This window comes from Charadrius vociferus, unplaced genomic scaffold (assembly GCF_000708025.1).
Source record: "Charadrius vociferus isolate BGI_N301 unplaced genomic scaffold, ASM70802v2 scaffold147, whole genome shotgun sequence".
NCBI classification, from domain to species: Eukaryota; Metazoa; Chordata; class Aves; order Charadriiformes; family Charadriidae; genus Charadrius; species Charadrius vociferus.
In genome coordinates this window covers 285,668-302,608 of record NW_009649570.1, presented here as the reverse complement: position 1 = coordinate 302,608, position 16,941 = coordinate 285,668, and the positions used below count along the sequence as shown (strand labels likewise).

General features: G+C 37.4%; 1 protein-coding gene across 1 annotated transcript in view; it reads left to right on the top strand.

Moving 5' to 3' along the window:
* CALCRL (calcitonin receptor-like) overlaps positions 1-12,822 on the top strand; it is a 29,407-nt gene extending 16,585 nt beyond the window's left edge. Inside the window, exons 10-12 of the mRNA XM_009890124.1 lie at positions 5,731-5,949; positions 6,310-6,351; positions 12,545-12,822. Of these exons, the coding sequence (XP_009888426.1) occupies positions 5,731-5,949; positions 6,310-6,351; positions 12,545-12,766 (483 nt within the window). The 3' untranslated portion in view covers positions 12,767-12,822. The remainder of the gene's footprint in view (positions 1-5,730; positions 5,950-6,309; positions 6,352-12,544) is intronic.
* Positions 12,823-16,941: the final 4,119 nt, after the last annotated feature.

The window sequence follows — 16,941 nt, the reverse complement described above, 5'->3', positions numbered from 1 at the left end:
GCCCCTGTTCTGATACTAATCTAGCAATGTGTGCTTTGGCCGCCGGCGTATTGCAACTCCTCTGCTTCGTTAGTCCTCATGAACTCTCAGAGCACAGTGTTCTGTCTTACACTCAAGTTAATGCCAGCTCTATTGCACGGATGTCTGCTGCTGAAGACATTAAATTCTAGGTAACTCGCTCAAGACTCCACTGTATAAAAATCAATGGTGTACTTCAGTTATTCTAGGACTGAATTTAACCTATGATTATGGCTAAATAGAAATAGGTGCATAGTAAAAGAAAATACTAGTATGTACCTACTTACACAACTATCTGCATAATTAATATCTGTGAATGCATAATGCAGAGAATGCTGCAGTGTAGAGGCATTCGATACCTGACCTGAATTAGCTTCTGCCTATACATGTTACAGTCATCTCTTCTATGGTTACACAAACTTCAAGTTGATCTGGCAAAGGTATTTTATACGCGTCTGCTGACTTTTCTTACAGCTTTTCAGTTCATGCAAGGAAATTCATTAAGAATGAAAACATTGAGTAACCTTTTGGAAATCATTTCAGTTTCTGATCTACATGAACTTCCTCTTCCGTTAAATTGTTAATGAACATTTGCAGAGGGCATTCTGTGCATAGTGAATTCTCTCTGAAAACCACTGCATAAATCCTGTCATTCTTGTGACTCCCATTTTCATTCACAGCGAAATTAGCTGGTGAACTTAGATTTTGAAGATCATGTTGATACCATGACACACCTGAGGTCCTTTGCATGGGAAGACAGAGCAATCCCCATAAAATTATTGAGACCCACAGCCCTTGGGGTGTGAATTATTACTGATAATCCCTTGTCATGTTAATCAGGTCTGCCATATATGTTAATGTAAAGACATTTTAACTAGCACTCTAGTCTGTAAACTTAAAACCAATTCTAAATCCTTTCAATTTTTCCTCTTTCTAATTTACACAGAAGGTGAAATCCTGTTTTCACAGAAAAGGATAGGATTTTTTTGCACAGTGGTGCTGTATTTCACCCAGAAACTCTATGCTATTCTGCATTGCCTTGTTGTTATTTCCTTTGTTCAGGTGTCTCCTCACAGATATATCACTTAGATAGAACTCTTTAAAGCTGAAATATAATTTATATTAGTCAGAGCTTGCTTAAATAACAACAGAAAAAATTGTGTAAAGGTGATGAGACTATACCATCTTCCATTAAGTGACCTCATTTTGGAACATAAGATCATTTTTTCCTTCCCAGCAGTGGCCTCCACAAAGTCACACTGAAAACAATGGCCAGACTCCTACTGGTTTCAGATGTACTGGGTCAGTCCCAAACTGTCAAGTCTTCTTCCCACTCAAGGCAACACTAAGAATGTCCTTTGATTTTATATATAGATTTATATATATATATATATGCCACAGAGGCGTATAAACCTGTGGGCTTGGTTTGGGCAGAATCTGTGTCTATTCCCTTTGCAATTTGCAAAGATGTATACCTGTGATGGTCCTATTTTTTTCATGAGCTGACTGAAGGTGTTTCTCTTGCATTTTTCTTGCCTCAGTACAATCAGCAAATTTATTTGAAAACCATGCAGGAATGAGAAAGGTTAAACACAACTACACATCTTGTCTGTGATGTGAAAATACCTTAAAGGAGTTGCTTTCCTTTCTGGTAACAAAAAAATGTAGTATGTCAATTCAGAAGAAGATGAGCCAGGGATAAAGACATTAGATGAAATGCATGTGTTTAGGCTTTGTGAACAGAACCCTCATTTGCTTAAGCAGCCTGCTTGCCAGATACAATTTTCACACTTTAGTAAGCATGACCTGCTTTAGTAGACATTTAAGCAACAATATTAAACTGCAAATTAGATAACGAGGGGAGAAGACACTGTTTCTACTTGCAGGAGCAAGATCTCAAAGAGGATGAAGAGGACCGTCAAGTGGGTGCCAGGGAGAATTGGCAGAAGCCAATGGGAGTTTAACTCTTGTACATCACTGAAAATCCTACAATTACATAAAGTTAACAATAATGCTGCTTTTACAGTCCCTGTTATTACATAACTGTGGTCAGATCCCTGCCAAAGAAACTGGAAATGGGAGCAGACATAGGTTGCATTTTGATTGGAATTGTCTCCAGTTGACCATTTAATTACAACCATTTGCCTAAGCAACCACAATTACAGAAATAGTGTGGGAATGAAACAGTAGAGGGTGATGTTAGTTTTTACACTAGACAAATATTGATTAAAATGGAGGAGGGAAAAAAAAGCAATGGGTTTGAACTTTAGTGAAAGCAGTAGTGATTTCAGGGTAGATTTCACATGTGCCAGTGCACTAGGGATTTAGTTTGCATCGGTGCCACTGAAAGAGTCAATTTTGATTTAGGTATGCCATTATTTATATAAATAATCCAAGCCTGTTTATTTTGCCCTATAGTAATATTATGTATCAGTGTCTTAGACTGCAGCCTTTTATAGATGAAATTCTTTTAGCAGAAGAAGCAAGTGCACTCGGTGAACATGTACTAGAAGGAAGTTCAGGAGCTCCTAACTTTATCACTGACCTATTTAATAATTTTAAGCTGGTCTTAAACAGGAGTTGGGAGTTTAGAAGTTGGATGCTTGGCATTCATATATGCAGCCTTGGGAATGTCCGCAGACCAGGTATAAAATTTGACTACATTTTCTGCCCAAGCAAGCCAGGCTCAAGCAGGCAAAGATCTGAGGCTGCATAACTAGATTAAAAGCCACGCAATGGCTTCCAGCTAGTATCTAGGAATATCTGAGTTTCTTGAGCTGAGAATGGTCTGTTTATATCATCCTCAGGAGGAATTTAGACAGAATTTAAACCTACATGCTAATAAAGATTACCATACTGCTTAGCACAAACTCAGCATGGGGAGAAGTAGAAATATCAGGGACCTGAGAAGAGTTTAAATCAAGAACTGCAGCTCCTATTGACTTAGAAGCTCAGCTAAGTTCACAGCCACTCATAAGGCAGACACTAAATTCTATTAAGTTCCCAGTATTGGTGCCAACATTTCTTTTTATCTGGGATTGCCTTCTCTGCCTTTGTTCCCATTTTTGCTCATTTGTCTGGTTCACTTTTCAGGTCACTGAGGAGCTGCCAGTATTTTATCGTGTGTTCATAGCGCAGCTAGCACAACGGGACCCCTCTGAGGCTTTACAAACCATCATAGTCAATTTGATGATAATATACATGCGAGTAATTCCATTTGCTTAAATGTAAAAATCTACTCACTACCTTGCTAGTCAAGACCCGTTCTCATCACTTTAAGAATGCAGTTCGTCTTGATCTCACTGTATTTGTGACAGAAGAGATATACGTCAAAAACTCATATGGAGAAAGGCTTAGGGACTTGGGTCTCTTTAGTCTAGAGAAAAGAAGATTGAGGGGGGGATCTTATTAATACTTACAAATACTTAACGGGAGGATGCCAGGGGGATGGGAGCAGTCTTTTTTCAGTGGTGCCCAGTGATAGGACGAGGGGTAATGGGCATAAACTTGAACATAGGAAGTTCCATCTTAACATGAGAAGGAACTTCTTTACTTTGAGGGTAGTGGAGTACTGGAACAGGCTGCAAGGTGGTGGAGTCTCCCACTCGGGAGACGTTCAAAACCCGCCTGGATGCTGTCCTGTGCAACCTGCTGTAGGTGACCCTGCTCTGGCAGGGGGGTTGGACTAGATGATCTCCAGAGGTCCCTTCCAACCCTGACCATTCTGTGATTCTGTGAACTGGCGTTGCATACTGTTACTGACATGGCATGCTGTTCTCTGTCCTCTGCACTGCCTCATTCATCTTTTCTGTTTGCCCTAATACCTATTTGCAAACTCTTGGTGCCCTTTTTTTTTTGTGCTTTTTTTTGTTTTGGTGGGTAAGTGGAACAATTAGAAAAATTCTGTGCATTTCAGCCTGTTGTAAATTAAATAGTTTGCCAGATGGTATTTTTCTCCTGGCTGCTGCAACCTTCACCATCAGTTAGCATTCAAGGATAGTATTATAGGAATTGGCCATGCTACCAAACATGAGAGGGCTGAAAACTCTGTGTTTGAGACATGTTGATGTTGAACTAGTAGATTTTAGAAGGATTAAATTTAGAAGTGGAGGAAGGACTTATTGTCTATGTGTACCATAGGAAGTGGGATGAGGATCGTGGGCTGCATAAAATCTAAATAAATCCCTTGAGAAAGACTCAGAAGACCTTGGTTGCTTAAACAAAGCTTAAAGGTAGCCGGAGACTTCCAGGAGAAATTTATGCAGTAGTTTCCTATGTAAAACTATTTCCTGTTAAAATGATTTAAATAGCATGTAAGTAGAATATAAATAACATCACATATCTGTCAAGGGCCTCGTTGCTATAACAATACGCAGCTGTTTATCGTGAAAACCTTAACTGACATGAAAGGATTCTGCCAGGGCTGTGGAGGACATGGTGACACATATAGTCTGAAATGGCTTCCCTGTTTGCACTTGTCCCACAGCAAGACAGAGGCCTTCCCTTAGACCAGGACCTCCTAGTCTGTTTAGAAGGGAGTTGTCTGTCTCGCTGTCTGCTGGCTTCTTTCCCCGTCCCCGCCTTTTGTCTCTAGATAGTTGTTGACAAGGACAGATAATTATCGGGAAGAAGAGGTAGGACCAGAGTCTATTTCTCTCCATCCCACAGTGAATCCCCTACACCTCTGTGCCCTTGAGCAAGGTGATGGGACTGGCTGAGCTCTCAGGGTCTCTTCTAGCTCTAGTTTCTATAAGGGGCTGCCATTATTGCACAATAGATGAAAATATGGTGTAATCATCCCTAATGTTGCTGTTGCTCTGGTTACTCACATCCTTAGGCTCTTGGGTATACATATGTGTGTGTGCATACACACGTATACGTGTGTGTGTGTGTATTAGTTTTGTGGTTGCTTACAATGAGTTGAAAGATACAGTCTGCATAGTTGTGATCTCAGTTTATGATTTATTTTTTTTATATATACATAAAACTGAATGAACAGATATACACCACTGTTAACAAGAAAAACCTTAATAGGTATGGAAATAACCTAGTTCAGTAGTGCATGAGAGTGATGTAGAGCACGACCTCAGTGCTTGCCCCATTTGCAGTTCTGCTGAATGCTCCAAAAATCAACCACTGGCCACTCTAAGAATGTTATATTCCTGTAGACAAACAGGAGATTTAGAGTTCCCTCTAGGAGCATTTCGCCTGCAATTTTGTTGGGGTTTTTTTTATTATTTTTAAAAAATCTGATTATTTTCCGCTCTATACATTTGTCAAATTCATATTTGAAAAATAAAAAAGTAGCCTTTTAAAGAACTGTACTTAAATACAAAGAGGGAAGAGTGTCATCCTCTTTCTTGACCAACCTAAAAAGACATCATCATTTTAAATAAAACTAATCACTCACCTGTGTACTGTTATGTTACTGTGATAGCAGAGAGACAGGTGCGTGGATTGTTAACACTGGAAGACCAACAGTTATCTGGATGGATAATTAATAAGTTAAAGGAATGGATGTGGATAACTGACATTAGAGCCCACTCTCAGTTACTTAAAGGTGTTTTCAAAGGGTTTTAACTCGTGTTTGTTGTACAATCATGATGCTATCCATGTAGTGTGAGTTATTTTGACTTTACGGTTTTTAGTATTACAAAACAGTGTGTGGCATATTTTTCAGACTATCTTCAGTGTTGTTTTCTTTTCCAACAGGTGAACCTTTTCTTCCTGCTAAATATCGTTCGTGTTCTCATAACAAAGCTGAAAGACACCCACAAGGCAGAATCCAACCTGTACATGAAAGCAGTCAGAGCTACCCTGATCCTTGTTCCACTACTTGGCATTGAATTTGTCCTGTTTCCATGGCGACCAGAGGGCCGGATCGCTGAGGAAGTGTATGACTATGTGATGCACATCCTTATGCACTACCAGGTAGGAAGCATTAAACACTTTTTGCTGACTTGAGCTAAATAGCAGTTGGCAAGTGAAGCATATAAAAAAGAAATGATGGTGTTATTTTCATTTTTAAAGACCTTCAATCAATATTCTTATAAATGACTTTTAACTTTCTCATTACGCTGAATTTTCATTTCTTAAAGGAAAGAAAGATCACGATAGATGGCTGACCCGATACTTTTTAGTAATGTATTTTTAAAAATAATTCACTGAGTTTAGATTTGCATCACATTTTCTTTGCTATCTATATCTGAATTTTATCAGGAATCTAATTATCTTAAACCTGGAAAAATCCATATGCGCGTGAAATAAAGCAGAATCTTTTTTATTTTACAGGGTCTACTGGTGGCTACAATTTTCTGCTTCTTTAATGGAGAGGTAGAGTAACAGTTTTTAATATATTTATAATACATATTTTATATATTTTGGGTATTTTTCAGCAATTAAAGAGATGGTGATTTTTAAATAATTCTAAAAAATTTTCTAAATCTAAATTTGCCAGGTAAAAATTAATTTTTTAAAAAACTATCTGGCTGCCAAGAGCAGAGCTTGGGAAAGACTATGCCATCCTCCATGGCATAATTAAGTTCTTTAGGACTGACTCATTTGTGCTGAGCAATGTATGTCTCTTGATTATATAAGGAATTGAAGACAATTGTCGCTTTGATATAAATTCTCAATAAATAGCATATAAAAGTAAAATGCAATTCAACATCCAGAAGGTATATTTGTCTATGTTAGAAGCGGTATAGCGTCTGTTATCCTGGAGAATCCCTGTATTTGGTGTTTCTGCAGAAGGAATAGAGCAGATTGGATACATGTTGCAGTGCTGGGTTACTGTTGTGTTACGACAGCTCTTTGGGAAAATTTTGGGCTGCTGTTTGGAAAACTCTTTTTCAGGACAGCTGAAAAATATCATTCCAAAAATCAGAACTTAATAGCTTATTGTGCTTGGGTCAGAAATTTGTGTACACTTTTAAGAAAACATCATCAGTCAGTTCCAAGAACAAACTTCTTGATTCTGAAGTTAGAAAATTTCAGTATTTCAGTAATATGTAGTACTGATTGTGTTGAAGCTAACAAGCTTTGCTGTTATCTTGAATAGATCAAGGTCCAGTATCTCTGGAGTGTGCACAGTGACTTCCTTCTAGAAACTTTGGCCCACAAGCTGTACTTGAGAGTACGCTTACAGGGCCTTACAGTGTCAGAGATCAAAGTGGTAGAAAGTCTAAAAAATATGTATACGTATACACCCAAAAAAAAAAAAAACCAACAAATGAACAAAACCACCCCACCAAAAAACTAACTGGTACTTTTCCAACACTTTTGGCAGAGCAACAATTGCATCCTACACTTATTCCTACACATCTGTTTGTTTGTTTGTTCTACATCTAGTGCAGTTGCAGTATACGGCTGTAAGCAGATGTGTGGGAGTAACCAGATGTTTTCATGTGACTGAACCCTTAGTTTCCTTTATCAGATGTTATAAAATTGTATCAGTGTGCTTTATATAATGTTACTGGACAGTAATATTTACTTACAGGTAAATATTTGGCTAATAGTAGAATTGCGTCCCTCCTTCTCTTTCTAAGTCTGAAGCTGACTGAATTGCAATGAAACTTCCATGGGGTTTCAAGGTTTATTTTTATTCCCCCCAGAAACGTATGAGTCTCAACAATTACTTTTCTTTTTTCCCCAAGGAGGCAGAAAAGTTGAAAAGAGGCTTTCTCATAGTTTAGTGGGCATGGGGCAGTGGTTTTGGTCTGGTTTTAATGCAAAGTAGATGCAGGTTCAAGTCCTCGTTATATATTTGATTCAAAGCAGAACACATCATTAAGCATTCTGGATCTGATTTGATCACTTGCCCACATTCAGCATTGATATTTCACACATGCTTTCCTTTCTAAATTTTATAGTTCAGAATGCCTTCTAAAAATAGATATTTGGAAAAAAATCAAACAGAGAATTTGTCCTGCTCCAGTGCAAAATGGGGGGAGGGGGGGAAACTCTGGAAATCTCTGCAGTTTCTATGAAACAACATTATCCACTGATCAGTTCTGCCTTTTAATCCTTGTGGATCTTCTGAGGCTATTTGCTTACTTAAACAAGTCGAAACCCTGATTTTAAAATATGATATTATCAGTAAGAATTGTATCTGTTAATATTCCATTGTTACAGACTCCTATTTTTCACACGGTCTCTCTTGCTGTGCAAGAAAAGCAAACTTGAGTCATCCCACTCATTCAGTATCCTAAATTCAGTATGGGCTGATGAGTGGTAAAAGATGAGTTCTTCCACAGCTCCTACAAATGGTAACAGATGAGTCACTTCTTCAACATCTGTCGGCAGGATAATTTAAAAGGGAGATTTAGCCATTTTAACATTTGTTAAATTAGGCATTTAATTTTTAGACCCTATGCCTTGACTTTGTCAGTTAAACATGCATGTCTGTATTTGCTCTCTACAGAGAGGAAATTTATGCTTTTTAAACCAGTTTTGGGTTCAGAGCTTCAATGACCATTATTCACTTTTTCATTATTATTATTCCATCTTATTCAAGAAGGGGTTTATTGCTTTATAAACAACTGTATCAGTAAGGAAATCCACAGGGAGAATGACGGTATAGTTAGAAAAAACGTGTTTCCTTTGTCTACTAAAAGATTCTGCTTCTGGCACGTGAGCCCACAGGCACTCGTGTATTCCATTGCCATCATCCTCTCTTGCTGTCATAACAGTGCCTGAACAAAGCCTGCAACTGCGGCTTAGCTGTTGTGTACAAGATGCTTCTTTATCATCACCTGTCACAGCAACACCTCGTTAGAGACTGTACAGAATGAGAGGAATCAGAGAGCGCTGTTAACGCTTATCTGCAGTAAGTCTATGATTTAAAGGTGAATACTGATACTGGAATCAACACTTTGAATGACAAAGGGGCAAAGCTGTTCCAGTGGGGTATTAGCAATTAAAAATGCTAAAAGCACTGATTTCTTTCTCTCTAAATCTTAGCATTTCCCAACTGCTACTGTACCTTTTAATGTTTTCTGTACTAAATATCAAGAGCCAAATCCTGTTCAAGTGATGGCTTGCAGGCCACCTCTGGCCAAAAAGTGAATAAAAGTGATCTGCTAGCAGAGAGCTGTAGTGAAAAGGAACTAAGAAACGTAAAGAAAATAGCTGATTGTCCTGCTGACTGTAGCCAAGGAACATCTCTGAACTTCTTGAGCAGCACAGCCAGGGATGGTCTGTCAAATCCAGTTCTAACATGCACTGCAGCTGTTTGTCACAAACCTCCTACACACAAGGGCATACGTGCAAACCCTTCATCGTTATCTTCTGTGGCAAGGCTTCCCTGAGGACACTCACATGCTTTTGTCCCAGCATCTCACAGAGTAAGATGCTTCTTGACTACCTCATCATGTTTTCCAGTTTGAGCTGGCCTAGAGCATCCTTTGGGGTGACACAAGCTGCAGTGAGAGGAGAAACTTCTCCCAGTTCTCTGATAAAGATTCCTATTGAGCTATTAATAACAGCTGATAATAATGACCTATGTTATCCATGTAAGGTTTGTGGGGCTGACGGTTTCTTCTTTCCTTCCACTTGTCTATAGAAATGTTGCAGTAAAGATTATAACCTCAGGTCTGCAGGATTATACAATCTCTTTATTAATAGGTGAGGTAGGATTGTTTGGTTTTTTCCTCCTTGTTGGCTACTGAGCTGTTTAATTAGTGCTACATTGAATATCAAGTACGTTAAAGAGCTGACTGGAAGGAGATCTTCATGAAAACTCATCAAAAAGAGCCGTTACTAACTAGTACAGTGAGAAAGCAAGAATCTCCCAGCTAGAACTGGCACCTCTATTAATGACTGAGAAATACAATTTTATTTATTACATTACTTTTGTTCATTAAACGCATTGCTTAATATCCCTTCTTATAGCAAAGTAACAAAGTGCTTTGCTGAAGCAATGAATGTATAGCTCTGTGCAAAGACCTGAGCCGAATGTATAGCTCTGTGCAAAGACCTCAAAGCTGAGGGAAGAACTCTGTTTTCACTTCATGGGTTGACATACATGTTGTTAAACAGCATATAATTAGTGGTAAAATTAGTTGCCTCATTGATTTTTCCAATCTTCTTCTACAAATGATTGATTTGGATGGTTTAGAGAAGACTGAAAGACAGTAATAATAAACGAAAGGATGTGATACCCTACAAGAATAGACGTGTAGTAGGACAGAGGTAAAATACCGATTCAGCAGTAACAGAGAGGCTTTGGGAAGAATGCCAAAAATACGTGGCTTAGTTGGAAACACACGATGGGCACGATGAGCACGATGGGCACTGGGGCGGGCACAGAGGAAACGGTGTTTGCCCGTACAGGAAACACTATTCATAGCAATCTGTGAGTGGCCAGAGAGCAAGCTAAGCAGACTGTGTTTTCCCCCTAGAAGTAGCCCAAAGGCACTAGTCTTGCAGGTGTGCTGACGGTTCTCTTGAGCTACAGGGACTGGTATCCTTTAGGACTGCTTTACAAATATTATCAACAATTGAAAATAAGATGAACAAACAAGTGTTACTGAAGCAACCAGGAGGAAGTGTGGGAGAGGACCTGAATGTAAAGTTTCTTTGCAACTTGGCAATTCTAGTTTATTTCTTAGCTCTGCCAATAGACTTCCTTGACCGTGGCTAAGCCATTTAGTTGCTGATGTTTTCTCATCTCTTGCCTGTTGTCGGTCCTGTCTAAAGTGAAAATTACTCAATATGTAATTTTTTGAGCGTGTGTCTGCAATAAAGCACTAACGTTATTGAGGAATTGACCATAGAAAGGAGAACAAATGGAAAATTGCTTAGTGATGTGCATAGATTGATTGATATGATTTAGAAATAAATTCCAAGTTTCCTTCCCAGGAAAGATGGAATTTTGAATATGCCTCTTCTCTTGACTTTATGAGGGATTACAGGAAATGGATGCAACCTGTGTGAAAATTTAAGGCTATATATTGCTCTGCAATGCAAATTAATTAATCAAAAACTTCCTGTGATGAAACAAGAACTCTTCATTTAGACTCAAAAGAAATACAGACTTTTGGTATGAAGAGCAATAAGAGCAGATACTTAGAAGTATTAAGACACTTGATTTCTCTTCAGTGTTTGTAGATTTGTGTTTAGATGTTTTGAGTGGATTGGAATGGTTTTATGAATAGTAAAAGAGCATCTCTTTTGTCCTAAAATACTAATTTCTTATGCTACTCAGTTGATACTTCTTCCCTTTCCCTTTTACATTTTCTTTTTGAGGATTTTGAGAAACACGAAGTCCTCCTTTAAACAGAGGATTCTGATACCAGACTGCAGGAAGTCTAAAAATTGCATGCCTTTTCTTCTATTTATTTTTATTATCCATAATTAAAGCCAGTATAAAATCAGACAAAAGAAGCCATTGTGTTAGGGAAATGTAAAGCAAACACAAAAGAAACCCTGAAGACGTATGGAAAATCCTAAAAATATTCACCCACAATATCAACATTTAACTGGGGGAATCGCTGTTCATTGTTTAGTTCTTTTGTATGTAATGAAGTGAAATAAAAGTCATGCTTGTGAATGAGGCCTGTGATTTGGGGTGCACTGCTAGCTAAATATGAGTGTCAGTGTCCCCCCCGCATTTCTTGAAAGTCAGTGCCTTCCAAGCCAATGCGGGAATACTTTGTGTACAAAGTTTGGCGGAAAAGGAAATTAAATATTCATGGCCTGTGGGCAGGTTTTTTAACATTTAAAAAAAAAAAAAATTCTCTTGAAAAAGCAACAACAATAGCTATTACCGTTCTAGGCATTCCTCATTTGGCATCTTCACTGAAATACTAATTCCATGTGAATTCCATGAATGTGACACTTCATCAATCCAGTATGCACAGGTGTTTAACCATATTGTTGGAGAGGAAGGCTGAGATAAACATAACATCCTTTCAGTGCAGTCATGTAAACAAGCTGGGGCCTTCAGCTATTTTATCAGCTTTATTTTTAACCCTGGTAGGAATAAGGAGTTTGGGAAATTGTCCTTTTATTCATTCGATTAAGGTATGGTCAGAAATTAAGGAAGGCTTCCTTGTGCCAGAACCATAGCAAATGTAAATTATGGTCTGTTGAGAGCATAAGAATTTACAGCTGCCGAGGATGTGGCCTCTTGAATATAAGGGCGAACAGAAATGACATTTTTCACCTGTAAATTTGATCTGTCCCCACTAGACTTCAGTCCACAGGGGAGAAAGCAGAAAATTGTGTTGCTGCTGCTCCTCCTGTAATCTGTGCTTTTCCTGAGCAACTAGTACATTTTACAATTATTTCACACCAAATTTACCAAAGAATAATGCCTTCTTAAATTGTAAATCTTTCAGAACATCTCATGTGACAGATCACATGTAGGTACCCCCATTTTCCAGGGCTATTCAGCCTTAATACCTGCTTTGCTTAGACACCTTTGTTTTAGCACTTGTTCATCAAAGAATGAAGTCCAATGATATCTTTCCCAGTGGTTTATGTGCATTTCTTTTTCTTTTTTTTTTTTTTTTTTCTGGCATAGGTCCAAGCTGTTTTGCGAAGACACTGGAATCAGTACAAAATCCAATTTGAGCACAGCTTCAGCCACTCAGATGCTATGCGCACCGCTTCCTACACCGTCTCGTCAATCAGTGACGTTCAAGGCTACAGCTACAATCACGACTGCACCAGTGAACATTTAAATGGGAAGGGCTACCATGACATGGAGAGTGTTGTTTTAAAAACTGAAAAGCTGTATGGTTGACTGACAAAGGCTCGACGTATGCCAGTGTGCTTACCCTCGTAGCTCATGAACTCCAAGTTTGATTTAATGACTTCATGGCCAGAAGATTTTACCTAACTTGGGATATGTTTTTCTCCTGAATGATGCAAACTAAACCAACGTGTTTTTTCGTATGTATGTATATATATGCATATATACATATGTTTGTGTTTCTGTGTATCTACATAGTATGGACATCTGTACATATATATATCTATATATGTATGTGCACTTATGTAAGTACAAACATTTTTGCGAAGACACTGGAATCAGTACAAAATCCAATTTGAGCACAGCTTCAGCCACTCGGATGCTATGCGCACCGCTTCCTACACCGTCTCGTCAATCAGTGACGTTCAAGGCTACAGCTACAATCACGACTGCACCAGTGAACATTTAAATGGGAAGGGCTACCATGACATGGAGAGTGTTGTTTTAAAAACTGAAAAGCTGTATGGTTGACTGACAAAGGCTCGACGTATGCCAGTGTGCTTACCCTCGTAGCTCATGAACTCCAAGTTTGATTTAATGACTTCATGGCCAGAAGATTTTACCTAACTTGGGATATGTTTTTCTCCTGAATGATGCAAACTAAACCAACGTGTTTTTTCGTATGTATGTATATATATGCATATATACATATGTTTGTGTTTCTGTGTATCTACATAGTATGGACATCTGTACATATATATATCTATATATGTATGTGCACTTATGTAAGGATACAAACTTTGCCTCTTCAGTTTCTACTGTGTAGACAAAGTTGGCAACTTTTTGTACAAAGGGAATCAATGAAGGATTTCTTATTTTCTTGGAAGTTTGTATAAGACTGTTGTATTGAAGCCACTTCATTTGCCTATAGAATCTCAGAGTGTAAATACCATACTGTATTGTCTTAATTCAACCTAAAACAGAACAAAGGAAAATGGTTAAAGTAGGTGCAATAATAACAATAGATTGTCCTGGTTAATTTTGTGTCCAGCACTTGACTGTCAAAAAAGCCCAACAGGTAGTCTGAGATAACAGACTCAAAGATGTTGATGGTTTGGTTTGGCCAGTTTGTCTTTTCCACTACTTTAAATCAAGGATAGAGACACCAGTGCGAGTCTGAGACTCTACTTACTTCTGTACTGCAATGTTATATTTTACACCCACCTTTGAGCAATTTTAGTTAAACTATTTTTGCATATACAGGAGTGTCTCCTTCTCCTCAAGTTTATGTAAGTTTCTATTGGTTTGACACAGACAAGATCTGTGAGGCTTTATTGCCAGGAAGAAAAGTAGTAACCTCACTAACTGTTAATCCTTCCAGACACTAATACATAATTGAAGCTGATGGAACTTCACTGTGTGCTTAAGGAATTTACTCAACTAGGAAAAGATGATGTACAGAATTTGTTGTAGTCGTGTTGTTGTTTTGTTTTGTTTTAAAATATTTCCCTGGCCATATGCTTGATAATTTATTCCTTCGTTCTTGGGGCAAAGTTTTGATTAATTTTGTGGCATTTTTGGTCTGAGAAAAGCACACAAAACTGAACGCAGTGCAAGCAACATATCACCTTTAAAGCCAGTATATGAGATTCAGACTAATCAAGTAAACTACGGTTAGTAATTGTTATTATTTGAAAAATCCAATATAAATTTTGTCTTATAAAAGTTCAAAACATTACAGATTGAGAATTTTAATATTATTTTGGAGTGCTTGATGCTGAATCTCTATCTCAATTAGGTTAGAACAGTACTTTATAAGTTGTTTCTTTGGTGAAATAAAGAATAAAGGTCTCACTGAAAATGAGGAGGTTGTCAGGAAGAGAAAATGTCTTTATAGCTATCTATGTTTGTGTAAATATGCTTTAAATAGATAGCAGGTTTTTTTAAGTGAAATGACAAAAATGCTCAAGAACGAAGGCATGAAATGAGGTGAATTTAGAAAAGTCTTATTAAAAAATCACAAAAGTAGAAAAAGGTTTTATTGGTTATTTTGCAGATAGGTCTACTTCAAGAGGGGAAAAACGAAAACAAAGTAGAGGAAAATAGATGCTGGAGTTGATAGACTACTATGCTAATTAATGTATATCTGGTGCATGTAAGCCAGTCAAAAAAATGAAAGACAGTTCTTTCTGAGACCATTTCAGTTTCAGTTTTAAATACTTATTTTTTTTATATGAACAATTTGATTTTAACATTTATACATTTTTGTCAGTAGCCTTTCTGTAAGCTTCATTAGCATCTAGTTAATTTGCTGTCAGTGTTTATTGGTTTGTGACTTCATAAGGCTTTAAATGTTTTGTATTTAGAATGAGAACATTAGGAGGATGCGGTAAGTTCACACCATTTGCACCTTTCTGTAGTTTTTTACATTTCTTATGTCTGGAGTTTAAATTTAGAAAGTGTTTTATTAATGATTTAGTTTCATAATATAGAATCTCAGCTAGGATGCACTAAGAAGTTTTCTGTTCTTCTGCAAGGCTCTCTGGTTGATTGATGGGAATGATTTGAAAATCGGTTGGATTCTGTACTTTCGAATAGAGTGAAATCTGGCAATCAGATGTCACCATCTCTGAAATTGTAAGAATACAGTAACAGTATCTGCTACAACATGATTAGAGGTTACTTACCACTCTGCTTGCTGATCTACGTAGTGTTACTTAAAATCTGTGCAATGTTCTGAATATACTAGTGGTGCAGAAAATCCCTGCTCTGGTATAGCAGCTTTACATTTGGGGGACCAGATCATCAACTGGTATAAATCTGTCTTGAGTTCCATTTTCAGAATCAATGGGTACCATCTGAGAATCAAAGCCCAGGCAGATATTTGTTGATCTAAAAGTGCTTTGAAGCCCTTTATGGCATATTATCAGACAATTATTTCAATGGTACCTGGCGGGTTGTTATAATTAAAACATATGTGATGGTTCAGAGTGTGATACAATATTAGATTTTGAATTAAGCTTCCTTCTCAGCTAGGCAGTTCAAATTTAATAGCCTATAATTTTTGGTCATTTAATGCAAAGTACTAGTTGCTATTTGCTCCCTGTCCTCTGTTAGAGAAAACTCTAATTGTAATTTTGGAGGGAAAATTGTTTTTCCACAGAAATCATCCTACTTCTAGGTGGACAGTCACAGCATGCTTCTAGGAATACGTCTGTCTTCGCTTTGGAAAAGAAACTCACATCCAGCTGGATGTGCAAGAAAATGTTTGTAGCTGTGGAGGGTTACGTGGCACAGGAGATCTATATTTCCCCCCTCCTCATGAGGTTAACTAACCTATTTCCTATTTTGCAGTGGAAAATATAAATTCCCTATTTTGTCTTCCTACCTCACCTTTTTCAATTCCTACACAAACAAGAGAAGGGTCTGCTTCTCAAAATGTTTTTCTGTCATAATAAATTAAAATCAAATCCTTATGCTGATTTCTCTTATTTTTTACTTTACAGAATGTTGTAGTCCTTATCTGTATTCTCTGGGATGGAAGTAAACTCTGTTTTGGTGGGGCTGTGAGATTCCTTTGAACATGCAAACAGTTATCTGTTATTATTTGCTCTTTTTTTGTTGTTGTTGTTATTTAGTGAGGATTTATTGTATCAGTCTACAGGGGCTACAGAAATACTTGCCATATATTTTGGTATTGTAATACCAGCATGTTAGTATTCTTTAGGGAAGAATGTATATTTTTAATGCTACTGTCTTCAATTAATAAAACGTTCCATTGCAGGGTCCCCTCAGTTGTTTGGGTTTTTTGTTTAATGTTAGCATTTATGCTATGTATTTTTTCATTGTGATGATCTACTAGAGTATTTGGCTGTAGAAATGCTGCAACATGTACTCCATTTCATGAAACATTTGGTCTGGAAACCAGGCAACATCCAAGTATTGTACTATGTAAATAAGATTAATAGAAGCTATAGCATTGTATTTATTGCTTACACTAAGAATGAAATGGAAAAAAATGTGAAGTTATTTTTTGGTTGTGCTTTATTTTCACTTTGTTCATAAGAATCATCATGGGTTTCAATTGCTGAAAGGAGTATTATGTTTGTGATCAATAAAATATTCCTACATTTATTCAGATCTCTTGTGCTGTAATATGGAAATAACAAAGCTGATCTAAAGTAGGCTTTCAGAGATGTCTTAACTGTGTGTTAATTAAATATTAA